The following is a 14,577-nucleotide window of genomic DNA, read 5'->3' as shown; positions in this document are numbered from 1 at the left end:
GGGTGCCGGGGAACTGAGGCCGCGTGGCCGCTGCCCGGGGGCCGAGCGCGCCGGGGCCCTGTCTGCCGGACGTCTCCACCTCCGCGCCGACCCGCAGTGCAGACGGGTCGGGATCAGCTCGCACGGAGGGCGCCCACTGTCCGGATGGGCCCGGGACCGGATGTGCTCCGCGGTGGGTCCTGGGCGCTGGGGGTCCCAGGAGGACCCCCCGCGCGGCCACAGGAGGGCGGCTGCCACCGTGGTCCCGCCGGCCCTGCTACGGGGTGGGGGGCCCCCGTCACCCATCTCGCAGCCTCCGCGTGCGGCTCTGAGGCAGTGCAGCAGCTTCTGTGGGGCCCTGGAGGAGGCTCAACCCCAGTGTGTGCCCCCTGACCCCTGACCCCCGGACTTCCCCTGGGGAATGCCTTGCCCACCCTGCTCGCAGCTCTCTGCCCCTGGAGACTTCCCGCCCCAGCACTCCTGGTAAAGGTTTCTATCCTTTGGGATCCGCTATCCCACGGGGGTGCGACACAAGGTCCGCAGGCTGCCCAGGCAGGACACTGACTTGTTCTGGCACCTGTGACCACTCAGGACTGCAACTGCCCCCACACACCCCGAGGGGGGGTCCGGGAGAGCAGGATCCACCACCACACCTGCTGGCCACCTTGCCTGCTCTTTCTGCCCTGGGAGGTGGGGGGGGCATAGACACCCACCCCTCTCTGAGTTGTGCCTCTTCTCCGCCACAGATGCCGTGGAGTGGGTGGGAGGCACCATGGACTCTGACTCGGAGCGGGCGAAGATCACACAGGAGATCCGGGAGCTCGAGAGGATCCTGGAGCCGGGCTCCTCGGGCGTCAGCCTGGATCTCTCTGAGTCTAGTCTCGACTCGGCTTCTGACGATGGTGAGCTCTTGACCGGTGGAAGGCACAGCCCTGGGGGAGGGGGCACTTCTGCAGCTCTGGCTGCTGCACCCCTGCAGGGATAGCTACATCCCTGCAGCCCAAGCCCTTCTTGAGCTCACCAGGGCCCTGTACTCCAGGCAGGCAGGCTGCGTGTGTGCCCAGTGCAGGCCCGGCACTGCTGAGGCCCCTTCTCTGAACGGCCCGTGAGTGTCCCCAGCTCTGTGCTTGTATTTCTTCAGATTCGCTGCTCGTTGAGGACTCAGATGCTCCTGGCCCCCCCATCGTGGTAAGCAGGGGTTGTCTGCTCTGCCGAGGGGGCTGTTGGTCCAGCGCTGGATGGGCAGGCGGGCTTGGCATCACAGCACAGGTGGGACGGGCTGTCATGAGCAGGAGGGTGTGCCGAGAAGGAGCCCACCAGCTGCTGGGTAGCTGACCCAGGACACCGCCTGCTGTCTGTCAGTGTCCCTCCCCTCTCAGCACCCCCTGCCTCTCCTTGAGCTTCTGCCCTGTCAGGGTGATTGTCAGTAGGGGTAGCTAGGTACCAGCCCAAGAAGCAGGGGAGCAGAGCTGCATGCCATCCTGTTGGTGCCCCGCTTGCCACATCAGTGCCCACAGAGAGTCACTGTGCCTCGGCTGCAGGGCAAGGGAAAGGTGCCGTGGGAGGAGGGCCTGGCAAACTCCCTTCCAGAAGAGCAGACCTGGAAGACCCCTGGGCGCTCGCTGCTTGGCGACCCCTGGGGTGGGCGGGGCAGCCTTGGGAGCCTGGCGAGGGCACATGCTGACCTGTGTTTCCTCCACCGCGTCAGAGGGCACAGACTGGCTGCATGCCTGGGGGACTGAGTGGACGCCCAGGCGCCAACACGCCAGAGCCCTTAGCAGCTTCTGAGTGCCCATCCTCCAGGGCAGGGCTGCGGGGGCCTTACCTTGTTTCTTTTGCATTTCATAAGCGCATGGCCCACTGAGTGACGTCTCCAGTTTCCTCACCACCACCCTGCCCCTCCACGTTCCCTTGAAAAGACCAGCCCGGCCGGCCGAGGGGCCCCTCTCTGGAGGACATGAACCCCCGGCTGGCTGAGGACGGGCACGATCCTCCGGGGCTAGCTCCTGAGGCCCAAGCACAGGGCACTGGGAATGCCAGGCCAGCCAGCCTCGGAAAGCAGCCAGGCCTGGAGGGCAGAGGAGGTGCACCCCACCGATTGACCCGTGGGGTCTGGCTCTGACCTAGGAAAAAGACAGGTGGGGTGAGGCCAGCAACGAGGAGGAGGAGGAAGAGGAGGAGGAGCCCAGGGACAGAAACCTCCCTGAGGACCCAGAGACCTGCCTGCAGCTGAATATGGTCTACCAGGAGGTGGTGCAGGAGAAGATGGCTGAAGTGAACCTGCTGTTGGCCCAGAACCGTGCGCAGCAGGTGGTGGGGCAGGCGGGCCAGGGGCACCTCTGACCGGCTGCCAGCCTTTGGAAATGCCCCCTCACCTGGCCCTCTGTGATGTGTGTTGCAGGAGGAGATCATGTGGGATCTAGCCGGTGCTAAGGGCCCCAAGGCCAAGGGCAGGAAGAGCCTGCCGCCCCACATGTACATCGGGCACTTTATGAAGCCGTACTTCAAGGACAAGGTCACCGGCGTGGTGAGTGCTGGGGCGTCGGGGGCTGATGGGACTGCCCATGCCCATCCTGACGCTGTGGTCTCTGCAGGGCCCCCCGGCCAACGAGGACACGCGGGAGAAGGCGGCCCAGGGCGTCAAGTCCTTCGAGCAGCTCCTGGTCACTAAGTGTAAGCACCAGCAGGGCTGGGCTGGTGCCCCTACACCCTGGCAGCTCCGTGGCTTCTGCTGGCCATCGGCCCTGCCTGCTGGGTGAGACATCAGGGTGTCTGGCCCTGGGGATGGGGTCCGAAGCCTGGCTCAGCTTGCCGTGTCCGCAGGGAAGAGCTGGGAGAAGGCCCTGCTGCGCCAGGCTGTGGTGAGCGACCGCCTACAGCGCCTGCTTCAGCCCAAGCTCCTCAAGTGAGTCGGGGCATGGCGTTCCTCTGTGCCAAGCACGCCAAGTGAGATGCCGCGGCCATGGCCTCGATGTGGCATGAGAATCAAGGCACTTGGAGACACAGGGGGCCCAGGGAAGGGCCTCTAGGTTCTGGGTGGACCCGGGTGTGTCCTGGGTCCTTGGCCCCTGCTCCCCTTAGTGGGCTCCTGCCCAGTGGGGTGACTGGTCCACCAGATGCCGTCCTGGGCATGGGGCAGGCTTGGCTGCTCCAGGGACACTTGCCGGATAGCATGGTCTGGTCGAAGGGGCTGGGAGACAGTGAAGCCCCCCACCACCCTTTGCTGCAGGGGGAGGAGGGGGCAAGCCAGGGCCCAGGGCTTGAGCACCAGGGTCTGCCAGCAGCAGTGTGTTGTGGAGGGTCCTGTGACCCACGTGCCCGCTGCCCACCCCCAGACTTGAGTACCTGCAGCAGAAGCAGAGCCGAGCCCAGAGTGAGCCGGAGAAGCAGCTCTTGGAGAAGCAGGTCCAGGACGCGGAGAGGGACATCGCGGACATCCAGTGAGGCGGTGCTGCAGAGCAGGGCTGGGTGGGTGGGGCATCGGGCCAGGGGATGGGAAAGGTCGCATGGTCTCCCACACCTCATTCTTTCCAGCCAGCTCCCAGAAGAGGCCCTCCTGGGGAGCAGACTGGACAGCCACGACTGGGAGAAGATTTCCAACGTGAACGTGCGTGTGGGGCAGAGAGGGGGCCCCAACAACTCCCACCTGTGGCCAAGGGCAGGGCCACTGTCAGTCAGCCAGGCAGCCCCAGGTGGTAGCAGTGTGGCCCTGGTGCCTGGCGCTGACCTTCCCCCTAGCCAGGGCTCAGGTGCAATGTGTGTCCAGGTATCCACCAGGGCCTTTGCAAGAGGGGGGGTGGGGGGCGGCATGTAGAGCTAGTTTTCAGCCAGAGGGCCACCTCGCTGGCACTGAGCACCGGGGTTGGGACAGGCTGCTCAGCCCGAGCCAGCGCTGTGGCGGGGGAGAGGGGGGGGTCCCCAGGATGCTGGCCATGGGCCCAGCAGGGGTCTGTGCCATGCAGTTTGAAGGTGGCCGCAGCGCGGAGGAGATCCGAAAGTTCTGGCAGAACTGCGAGCACCCGAGCATCAACCAGCAGGCCTGGAGCTCGGAGGAGGTGGAGCGGCTACAGGTGCTGTCGGCCCAGCACGGCCACCTGCAGTGGCAGCAGATAGCCGAGGAGCTAGGGGTGAGGCTGCGGGCTGGGCCCTCTGGGTTCCCCCTCGGGGTCTCTTGTTTCCCACAGTGCAGCCGAACCCCTCCCCTCCAGTTCCCACCACAGGCAGCTGTGGGCCGGTCTCTCCCCACTGGCCCCAGGGTGACTCATTTCCAGGGCCAGTGGCCCCAGGTGTGCTGAGCGGCTCTGTCCCGAGGTCCTGACGATTCACTCTGGACGGTCAGAGTGCAGCGCAGAAGGCAGACCCTGTTCAACGTGTCACGTTTTTAGACTCAGTAGCCGAAGCAGACCCCCAGCGCGCTAAGGAAGCAGTGCCTGCATGCATGAGAGCATGCATGAGAGCATGCGTGAGAGCATGCACGTGCTGCCCAGGCTAGGCCGTGAGCCCTTCCCATGTGGTCAAGAAGCGGGGCAAGGGGTGGTCTCCACCCTGAGAGTTGAACATGCCTGTGTGTAGTCGCTCCTCCTCTCCCGCGTGCTGACCCCTCTCCCGCACGGCCGGGCAGACTCGGCGCAGCCCCTTCCAGTGCTTGCAGAAGTACCAGCAGCACAACAGGGCCCTGAAGCGCCGAGAGTGGACAGAGGAGGAAGACTGCATGCTCACCCAGCTGGTGCAGGAGATGCGGGTTGGCAGCCACATCCCCTACCGCAGAAGTATGCCAGTGGGCCGGGCGGGCGGGTGCGTGGGCAGGCAGGGGGGCAGGGCGTCGCCCTGGGCCTACTCTTAGATGAGCCCCTGCCTGCAGTTGTCTACTACATGGAAGGCCGGGACTCCATGCAGCTCATCTACCGCTGGACCAAGAGCCTGGACCCCAGCCTGAGGAAGGGCTGCTGGACCCCCGAGGAGGACGCCGTGAGTGCAGCCGGGCTGCCGGTGGGCTGGGGGCGCCTGGAGCCAGGAGGGGAGACCCCAGTGTCTGCATGTGCCCCTCCCCTCACAGAAGCTGCTGCAGGCCGTCGCCAAGCACGGCGAACATGACTGGTTTAAGATCCGGGAGGAGGTGCCGGGCCGGAGCGATGCCCAGTGCCGGGACCGGTGAGCTCAGCCAGGGGTCTTTCTGCCTGAGGTGGGGGTTCCTGCCATAGGAGTTCTGTGGCCCAGAGAGGGTCTTTGCTGGCTCTGTGATGTCCGAGCAGGGTACCCTCTGGGCACAGCTTCAGGTGGGACCCCCGCTCAACTGGTGCACGAGGGCCACTCAGGTGCGTGGCCAGGCGGCTGCCAAGGACGGGCGAGAGGTCTTGGTCCAAGGACTCCTGTGGGAGGGATACGTCTACCTCTCTCACCCCACGCTGGCTCGTGGGACCTCTCATCTCAGCCGTCATCTGTCTGTCTGTCTCCACATCGAGCCAGGTATCTCAGGAGACTGCGCTTCAACCTGAGGAAGGGGCGCTGGAACCCCAAGGAAGAGGAGAAGCTGCTGGAGCTGATCGAGAAGCACGGAGTCGGTGTGTCCTGACCCTCCCACCCCACCCCCACCTGTGCTCTGGCCTCACGGACACTGGTCCCCATGGTCTGCTCTGTGGGTGGGGCAGCTGTACCTCATTCCGGTTGCGTGGCTCGCAGGTGCCCGTAAACATCTGGGAGCCCATGCACTCTGCCTCCTCAGCCACTTTACCTGAGTGTCGAGGTACCCTGTGTGCCCCGCCCCGCACCCCCCGGATCCCATCAGCCTTTGAGAATGTGTCCTCCTGGCTGCGGGGCTCCTAACGAGGAACTGATGTCCCCTTCTTGCCTTGTTATCAGCCCACTGGGTTGAAGGCCAGGGTGATAAGGCTTCCGGTTCCCACATGGGGCCTCCAAAAGTGTGTGGGGAGATGGGTGAAGGATCCTGGGCCCTGGACCATGGGAGCAGGCCTGACCCAGAGAGTAGTGCCCAGGCTGACTGCAGCCCCCGTGTTGCAGTCTGGTGTGCCGGGTGGGGGAGGCAGACAGGCCTGGGCGGAGCGGGCTGTGTGCCCTAGCCCCTGGGCTCCGTGTCCTGTTGCTTCCCCAGGCCACTGGGCAAAGATCGCAGCAGAGCTGCCCCATCGGACGGGCTCCCAGTGTCTCAGCAAGTGGAAGATCATGCTTGGGGTAACGGAGGTGGCACAGGGGCTCTGGTTATGGCCCTTCTCCCAGGGGCTAGCGGGTGCGGTGGAAACCCGAAGGGTCCCCTTGTTGCGCGGCCTCAGGACACACGCCCTCCCGGCTGTCCACAGAAGAAGCGGAGGGGCCAGCAAGGGCGGCGGCGGCCACGGCGATGCGTGCGGTGGAGCTCCAGCAGCTCAGACAGCACAGAGGGTGAGGACCTGGGCAGCAGCAGCAGCAGCAGCAGCGAGGACACAGAGGCTGAGCCAGACCACAGGCCGGGGCCCCGCGGGGGTGGCCAGGCAGACTCCTACATGGTGCCCAGCATGGACCTGTGGGTGCCTGCGAGGCAAAGTGGCCCAGCGCCGAGGAAAGGGAGTTCCCGGGATTGGCCGGGCCTGCCGCTGGCCCTCACCAGCAACCCCCAAGAGGCCGAAGCTGCCCGCCAGAGCAACAAGAAAGGGCCAGCCTTGGGGACCCACTGCGGCATCCCAGGCTCCACGGACACTTGCCCGGCCAGAGACAAGGAGTCAGGGGATGAGGTAGGCTGCACTGCTCAGGCCATGGGCACAGCGTCCCCTCCACTCGGTGCTGGCCCGCAGCTTCACGACTACCCCAGTGCCCACTGCAGCCCCGCCCACTGAGGGCAGCCCTGACGAGCCGGGCCGTGAGGATGGGTCCTGCACCTACAAAGTTGCCCCTGCTCGGGCAGCCCCAGTGCCCACGCCTCTCGCAGAAGCTGGACAGGTGGCCTCCCCTGGCGGGGCTGGTGGCACGGCTGGGCAGTGGGGAGGGGCATCTGGGGCGCTTGGTGGTAGTGGTCCATGCTGCCGTCTGGCCCCTTGTCTGTGGGTGCCAGGACTGTGGTGTCTCCCCTGACGGCCGGGCAGGTGGAGAAGAGCCAGCCACAGCCCCAACCCACCTCTCCTCAGACCAGGAGCCACCTGCAGGAGGCGCCCCTGGAGACGGTGCAGCCGACCCACGACGTGGTGAGCCTGCCCTCTGCACACACGGGGGAACATGGGACACGTGTGCATGTGAGGTCGTGGAACACGGAAGTGCCCCTGTGTAAACACACGTGTGTGATACCTGTACACGTCCAGCCTCCACCCTCACCCCTGTCCCCCACATCCCTCCTGCAGAAGGAGCAGCTGCCCCGGCCAGACCTGGCGGGGCCCCCGGTGCGGTGCCTGTGGCCCGGCTCCACCCTGAATGGGCAGCAGCGCCGCAGACAGAGGCACACCCTGCAGAGAAGGCTGCTCACCCGCCGCCTCCTGATGGCCGTGGGCCCCTGGGTGGACAGGGTGATCCTGCCCCATACTCAGATACCTCAGAGGCCTGCCGTGTCCACCCAAGGTGCTGGTGGCCGTGTGTGGGAGGGGTGGGGTGGCCTACGGTGGGAGCTGGGGCGATGGGGGCAGTTTGCGGGCGTGGATGTGTGTGGCCCTGTGCAGCTGTGCCCGCCCTCGCCTCGTGCATGGCCTGGGTCCTGTGTGGAGGAGCTGGCCTCACTCCCGAGCATGCCTTCCTGCCGGGTGCCTGGGGGTTGGGAGCGGTGCCGGGCCAGAACCCCATTCCTGACAGCCCCCATCCTCAGCCGATGGCGTCCAGAAGCAGCTACGGAGTGTGCAGCTGACCAGCACGCCGGTGTTCACGCTGCTGATCCAGGTTCGGGCCTTGGCGGGGCTGCCCTGCTGGGCGGTTTTCTACAGGCTTGTCCACCCTGGGCGGGGCGAGGGGGGCCTGTGCGGCAAAGGGCAGGTCTCGACCTCGTGCGCCACAAGACCTAGTCCCTGAGCGCCTTGGCCTCAGCCTGTGGGAGGGCGGGGTCTCAGGCAGGGCCTCCATGCTGCTCCCGTTCAGCTGCTGCAGATTGACACTGACGGCTGCCTGGAGGTCATCGGGGAGCGGAGGAGCCCGCCGCCCGGCCCCGCCGCACCAGGCTGCCTGCAGGTGGGCGTGGGTGCCCTTCCCTCTGCAGCCCAGCACAAGCAGCTCGGGGCATGGCTGCCAGGGCCCGGTGTTTCCCAGGCTTCTGTGGGCGGGCCAGGTCTGGTGATTGAACCCTCCCTCCCTCCCCGCACTGTGTCCGGTGACCTAGAGAGCATCAGGCCTAGCCTGTCTCCCCGATAGCCTGAGAAGCTGGGTCACCGGTCAGAGACTAGGTCCAGCCCCATTGCACTCCCCAGATAGCGAGCCCCTAGACGCCCCCGCCATGCAAGGGTCGGGGTGGGCCTGAGCAAAGCCAGGGTCTTCTAGGCGGGGGTCCCGGGTTCTGCACGTAGGGACTCTTGGTGCGGTGGACTGTGGGGAGGGCGGAGAGGATGCTGACAGCTGCCCTTGTCTCTCTCCAGGCCAGGCCCTGCCCAGGTACGGCCCTGTGCATCTCTGCCCAGGCGCATGGCCCAGCAGGGAGGCTGGCGGCCACGGGACGGATCTCCTCTGAGTCCCAAACGGACTGGGTGGGAGAGGTTGACCTGGTACCCAGTCCCAGGAGGGAGGAGGCAGAGGTGGTGCCCGCTCCCATCTGAGGTGGTCAGGGATGGGGCGGAGGCAGCCCACAGGACAGGCCCCACTGGGCAGGGCGGGCTGCCCAGACATTGCTGCTGCCTGGGGCTGGTGGGACGGGGGTGGGCATGCGTGGCATGAAACTGGTGGTAGGTCCCTGGGTGGCCTTGCTCCCTGCAGGAGGCCTCTTCCCAGCCAGGCCGGCTCAAGAAACTACAAAGCAGAGGGCTGGCCACAAGGACCGTGGGGCGCAGGGATCCCGCCAACCCCAGCCCACTCCCCAGCTGGCCCCCTTGGGCCCCCGGCCGAAGCCCAAGACTGTGTCGGAGCTGCTTCGGGAGAAGAGGCTGAGGGAGGCCCGGGCCAAGAGGGCCACCCAACACACACAGCCACCCCCTGTCCAGATGCTGCTCCCCGTACCCAGGACGCCCCTGCCTGCCCTGCAGCCCACCCCCCGAGGCCTGACAGCCGCAGGCCCTGCTGTCTGCAACCAGCCACTCCCAGGACTTGGGATCTGTGCTGGGCCCTCACAGGGGTCACAGACCCCAGCCAGCACAGGGGGGACCCAGCAAGCCCTGGCCCCCACCCCTACGGGGGCCAGGACCTCTGCCCACCAGGCCTCCAGACACCATGTCCCTGTCCCCAGCATGACACAGAAGCAGGGTCTGCCCGAGCTACCACCCCTCCTCCCCGCAGTCCCCAGCTCTGCGAGGTGGCCCACCCTTCGCCTGGTGACGCCCCCGGTGGCAGCCAACACCTCCTTGCCTGTCACCTGGGTGCTCACCACCCAGGGTCTGCTGCCCGTATCCATGCCAGCTGTGGTGCACCTGCCTGGGCCCACAGGAGCCTCACTGACCCTGCTGCCCTCAGCCTCTGCCCCCGGGACATCCCCTGCCCCTCACAGCCCTGCAGTCTTGGCCCCCAGGATGGCCCCTGCCTCTCTCAGCCCTGCAGGGGCCTCTGCAGACCCAGTCTCAGCCCCTGTGACGCCCCCTGCCCCTCACAGCCCTGCAGTCTTGGCCCCCGGGACATCCCCTGCCCCTCACAGCCCTGCAGTCTTGGCCCCCGGGACAGCCCCTGCCTCTCTCAGCCCTGCAGGGGCCTCTGCAGACCCAGTCTCAGCCCCTGTGATGCCCCCTGCCCCTCACAGCTCTGCAGGGGCCCCTGTAGTCTCAGCCCCCAGGACGACCCCTGCCTCTCACAGCCCTGCAAGACCCCCTGCAGTCTTGGCCCCCGGGACATCCCCTGCCTCTCTCAGCCCTGCAGGGGCCTCTGCAGACCCCGTCTCAGCCCCTGCAATGTCCTCTGCCCCTCACAGCCCTGCAGGGGCCTCTGAAGACCCAGCCTTGGCCCTCAGGCCTCCATCTCCCAGAAATAGTGCTCCACCCCCTGAAACGCCCTCCCAGGCCGCATTCCCATCCAGCCCCCCTGAAGCAGAGCTGCCTTCCCACAGTGGGGCTGGCCTAAGTAGTCCCGAGGGATCACCTGGCACCCCCTCAGAGACAGGACGCCCTCTTGCCCCAGAGCAGCCACCCCCACCTGGCCCCAGGAAGGGCGCCTTGGTCACTAGCCTCATCTCCCTGGAGGACCCAGGGGCCACCCAGGCCTGGCTGAGGGGCCAGCAGGGGGTGTGTGTGCTGCCCCTGGGGAGCAGGCTGCCCTACCAGCCCCCCACACTGTGTACCCTGCGGACCCTGGCCAGCCTCCTGCTCCACAAGGACTCCTTGGCACGGGAGGCGGCCACCCTGGTGCCCGGCTGCCAGGAGCTGCCCCCCGCCGGAGCCCTGGAGGCTGCCCGGGAGATGGTGCATGTGCAGCTTAGGGACAGCCCAGCTTACCTGCTGCTCAAGGCCCGATTCCTGGCCACCTTCTCCCTGTCTGCGCTCCTGGCCACCCTCCCTCCACGTGGCATCCCTACCACCCTGTCAGTCACCCCCAGGCTGGGCTCTGACAGTGAGTGTGAGGACCTGGAGGGCCCCACACTTCCTGATGGGACAGGGCTCCCTGAGGGGACCCAGCCGCAGGTAGGTCGCCTTGGAGAGGAAGGGGCTCCCGGTTGGCGGGTGCTAGGGAGAAAGGGACCTGGCCTGTGTGGCAGTGGGAGTGGGTGGTACTCCTAGGGGAGGACTACTTCCCTCAGGATCCACCCCTGGCCCACTGAGGCAGCTCATGTCTGCAGCCACTACTGGCAGGGGCAGGGAAGGCTGTAGCCCAACTGGGGCCCTGGCCTGAGAGTGCCCACAGACCTTTGGTGGCATAGAGGACCCTCCTCTCCCGGCCAGTACCTCAGTCATGCCTCGAACAGCTCCCCTGGGGCTAGGGACAGTTGGCCTCCCGACTTGTATCCAGGCCTGAGGGTCACCCATCTCCCTGTCCAGGTGGCTGCATCTTGCTGCTCAGACATCCCAGATGACCTCTGGTCCTTGAGGACAAGGCACAGCCGGAAGCGGAGGCGGCTGTCCTGAGCAGTGAGCCCAGGGGCTGCCCAGGGAGGGGCTCCCCTAGTCCCGGGGGCAGAGGGGCCTCCGGAGCTGCCTCCTGCCTGGACACAGGCCCCACGTGAACCAGGTGCCTCCGTCGTCAGGTCTCTGCGGCCACTTGGGATGCCTGTGCCAGCACCCGTCTGCGGTACTGTGTCCCGTGAGGGCACAGCCCACCGCCGCCGCCGGCCTGTCTGTGTCTGCCCATCACTGGAGCGGAGGTCCAGCCACGTGCTGTTGGCCCAGGCTGGGGAGCAGACCCTGCAGACGGATGGGGAGACGTGCGGCCCAGGAGCCTACCCTCAAGGCTCCGCTGTCAGCTTCTCCCCCAGCCGCCCTGGTGTCCCACCCACCTCCCCACCCCACCCCCCACGGGTCCCTGGGGCCTGCACACTGCAGCCCACCCCACATCAGGCCACTGCGGCAAGTGCACCGTGATCACTGGAGAGAATAAAGGCAGGCCTGTCTCCTCATCGAGATGCAGCGCCTTCTGTGCTGGGGAGGGGCGAGGGGGCGAGGGGTGGGTGTCCTGCCTCCTCTGGCTGCTGCAGTCCCATGGCCAGCCCACCGCCCTTGCAGGCAGCAGGGAGCTCTGCCTACAGGGGCTGCAGCCCACGTAGCAGGGCTGGTGTACACAGCACGAGCACACACACAGTGCCGTCTGCCCAACACCGCACACAATGACTGCCGCCCCCACGGCCCACCCTCGTTGCCCAGTGCTTGACGGGGTGTTCCTGCCTGCACCGCTGTGTCCCAGCCTTTGGGGGCTTGACTGGTGAAGCCCAGTGGCCTGTCCGGGCCCCGCCCCCCATGTGCTCCGGCACGCACACCCCACCCCGGCCACATCACAGTTCCTCCTCAGCTGGCCTCTGGCTCGCCTCGGGTGTGTGCACCCAGGAGGTGACTCCGCCCCTTTCTAACAAGTGTTGCGACAGCCTGACCTGGGGACCCGGCCAACAGGTTGTGCTGGCCATGGACGCTGAGGATCCCCCTCCTGGGGCAGAGGCGTGGCCAGCCAGCTGTCCCCTGAGACTAGTCTGTGTCCCCGCCCCCACATGTGCATGGGGACAGCCTTTCGTAGTGAGCGCCCCACTGGGGAAGCCTCCAGAAACCATTGTCTGGGCCAGAGTGGCGAGACTGACCGTCTCGGTCCAGCGCGGGGGAGGCCTTGGTTTCCACTCGAGCACCGGTCAGGCCATCACTGTGCCGGGGAGGCGGGGGCTCCAGTGCTTTCCTGAGGTTTCCCTCAGAGCACACCCCCACTTCCCCTGCGGGCCACAGGAAGTGCCAGGGCCCCAGCTCCACCCTCCTGAGTACCAGGCTGGGGCAGCAGCCCAGTGTGGCCGGGCTGGCCGGCAGCACCCAGCGGCAGCACCTGAGGTAGGCTCACCGGGGACTCGACTCCCCGGGCACAGGCACCGGGGGTAGACTGAGGCCATTGGATCTCAGCTGGGAAGGCCGGGGCATCTGTTCACAGCTCCTACCTGACCCCACTTGGGTGCCCCCACTCAGTGGGGCCTCAGGGCCCCCACCCGGGGCTGGCCAGATGGGGATGTGGCTTCTGCTAGGGGATCTGCTGGCACTGGGGCCTCTGTCTGAGGGGGAACTCGGGCATCTCTCCTTTTACCCAGGGGCGCTGTCTGAGGCTGGGTGCTCTGCTGGGACTGGGGACTCTGAGGGAGAGGGCTGTGAAGCTGTTAGCCTGTCTGATGGGGGTGGGGTCTGTCTCCAGGGGGAGTCTGCAGAGGGTGGGCTGAGTGTCGGTCTCCAGCAGCCTCACCTGGGAGGGAGCCTGGGCACGGGTGGGAACGGGGACAGTGCCAGGACCGGACAAGTTGGTGAAGCGGCATTCCAGGTTGCCTGTGGGTGCGCCGAGGCCCTCCCAGAGTGCCAGCACCAGGCAGATACCCTGGGGCCACTTCCCACCTTGCAGCAGCTCATTGCATCACCAGTTCCTGGCAGGAAGGGGGGGCCAGGACGGAGGCTGGTGTGCGTGACATACGGCCGCTGCCACTCCCGGGAAGGAGGAAGTCCCCAGTGGCCAGGCTCCCACAGGGCTGCAGAGGCGGGAGGCCGCATCCCAGCACGTGCCCCACTTCCCTCTGGGCCAGGGCCGCCAAGGGAGGCTGGTCCCTGGTCGAGCCAGGGCTCCAGGAGTGTGTGTGTGTGTGTGTGCCCACCTCCCACCTGCCCCTTGCTCGTGGGCAGGGCGAGGCCGCGGTCCCGCCGCCACCATGTCGGACTACGAGAACGAGGACGAGTGCTGGACCGCCCTGGAGAGCTTCCGCGTGAAACTCATCTCCGTCATCGACCCAGCACGCATCACGCCCTACCTGCGCCAGTGCAAGGTGCTGCACCCGGACGACGAGGAGCAGGTGCTCAGCGACCCCAGCCTGGTCATCCGCAAGCGCAAAGTGGGTCAGTGTCCCCGCCCCCCAACCGCCCGCGCCCTCCAGACACCCACCAGGCTGCCCTGGTCCCCCGGCCCGGTGCCTTCGCCCACCTCCCGGCCTGGTTGCAGGGGTCCTGCTGGACATCCTGCAGCGCACGGGCCACAAGGGCTACGTGGCCTTCCTGGAGAGCCTGGAGCTCTACTACCCCCAGCTGTACAGGAAGGTCACGGGCAAGGAGCCGGCCCGCGTCTTCTCCATGATCATCGGTGAGTAGGGGACCCGCCGGCTGGTCCAGTGGGGTGCAGGCCGGGGCGATGGCCGAGCCGGTGGGGAGCGGGGTCCCCCGGGCAGGGCCTGGCCCTCAGTGCGTGGCTGGCTGCCGCAGACGCCTCTGGGGAGTCCGGCCTAACGCAGCTGCTGATGAGCGAGGTGCAGAAGCTGCAGAAGAAGGTGCAGGACCTGACGGCGCTGCTGAGCGCCAAGGACGACTTCATCAAGGAGCTGCGGCTCAAGGACAGCCTGCTGCGCAAGCACCAGGAGCGCGTGCGCCGGCTCAAGGAGGAGGCCGAGGGGGGTGCCCGCGAGCTCAAGCGCTGCAAGGACGAGAACTACGAGCTGGCCCTGCGCCTGGCGCGCCTCAGCGAGGAGAAGGGCGCCGCGCTCATGCGCAACCGCGACCTGCAGCTGGAGGTGCGCCTGGGCGGCTCCGCGTGGGAGTGGCCTCCGCCAGGGGCTAGGGCAGCGGTTCTCGGCCTGGGGGCTGTGATCCCATTGGGGTCCCTTTCACGGGGATCCCCGATTCATCACAGTAGCAAAATGGCCGTGATGAAGTAGCAACGAGAATAATCTTTTTTATGGCTGGGGGGTCACCAAGACATGAGGAACTGTGTGAAAGGGTAGCAGCATGAGGAAGGTTTAGGATCGCTGGTCTGGAGTCGGGTTTGGAGTCAGGGTCTAACTTCAGGGGCTGCTCTCGGGCTGGGCAGGGCCTGGGTGGAGTCTAGCCTCAGCCAGGTGTCTGGAGTCGGGGTCTG

At 66.8% G+C, this 14,577-nt stretch overlaps 2 protein-coding genes across 5 annotated transcripts in view; both read left to right on the top strand.

Annotated features, from left to right (window-relative positions):
• Positions 1-23: 23 nt before the first annotated feature.
• SNAPC4 (small nuclear RNA activating complex polypeptide 4) lies at positions 24-11,601 on the top strand. Of its 3 annotated transcripts, XM_045289286.1 has the most exons (24): positions 24-106; positions 726-881; positions 1,121-1,167; positions 2,107-2,289; positions 2,381-2,506; positions 2,574-2,652; positions 2,803-2,884; positions 3,315-3,419; positions 3,514-3,586; positions 3,942-4,106; positions 4,601-4,748; positions 4,841-4,947; positions 5,036-5,130; positions 5,446-5,540; positions 6,089-6,168; positions 6,267-6,704; positions 7,095-7,151; positions 7,305-7,518; positions 7,760-7,830; positions 8,026-8,115; positions 8,517-8,532; positions 8,851-10,694; positions 11,049-11,138; positions 11,255-11,601. In XM_045289286.1, exons 2-23 carry the CDS (start codon positions 752-754, stop codon positions 11,133-11,135), a joined length of 4,332 nt encoding a protein of 1,443 aa, XP_045145221.1. In that variant the 5' UTR covers positions 24-106; positions 726-751; the 3' UTR covers positions 11,136-11,138; positions 11,255-11,601. The 3 variants fall into 3 exon arrangements, with proteins under 3 accessions (XP_045145221.1, XP_045145223.1, XP_045145222.1); XM_045289288.1 differs by lacking the exon at positions 24-106 and having other exon boundaries at positions 355-881; positions 6,297-6,704; XM_045289287.1 differs by lacking the exon at positions 24-106 and having other exon boundaries at positions 355-881; positions 6,294-6,704.
• A 1,733-nt stretch (positions 11,602-13,334) lies between these two features.
• Positions 13,335-14,577, top strand: part of CARD9 (caspase recruitment domain family member 9) — a 5,825-nt gene continuing 4,582 nt past the window's right edge. For both annotated transcript variants that reach the window (XM_045289280.1, XM_045289281.1), the window contains exons 1-3: positions 13,335-13,568; positions 13,672-13,809; positions 13,929-14,233. In XM_045289280.1, coding sequence (XP_045145215.1) covers positions 13,385-13,568; positions 13,672-13,809; positions 13,929-14,233 — 627 coding nt within the window. In that variant the 5' untranslated portion in view covers positions 13,335-13,384. The remainder of the gene's footprint in view (positions 13,569-13,671; positions 13,810-13,928; positions 14,234-14,577) is intronic.

The sequence above is a fragment of the Echinops telfairi genome, unplaced genomic scaffold (genome assembly GCF_000313985.2).
Source record: "Echinops telfairi isolate 266 unplaced genomic scaffold, ASM31398v2 ScPeMD7_25;HRSCAF=90, whole genome shotgun sequence".
Taxonomy (NCBI): domain Eukaryota; kingdom Metazoa; phylum Chordata; class Mammalia; order Afrosoricida; family Tenrecidae; genus Echinops; species Echinops telfairi.
This window is presented reverse-complemented; position numbering and strand designations above follow the sequence as displayed.

Coding starts and splice junctions, on each gene's coding strand:
- SNAPC4 (XM_045289286.1), top strand. CDS start 752: ATGGACTCTGACTCGGAGCGGGCGAAGATCACACAGGAGATCCGGGAG. Junction 882..1,120: donor CGACTCGGCTTCTGACGATG/GTGAGCTCTTGA, acceptor GTATTTCTTCAG/ATTCGCTGCTCGTTGAGGAC. Junction 6,169..6,266: donor AGTGGAAGATCATGCTTGGG/GTAACGGAGGTG, acceptor GCGCGGCCTCAG/GACACACGCCCTCCCGGCTG.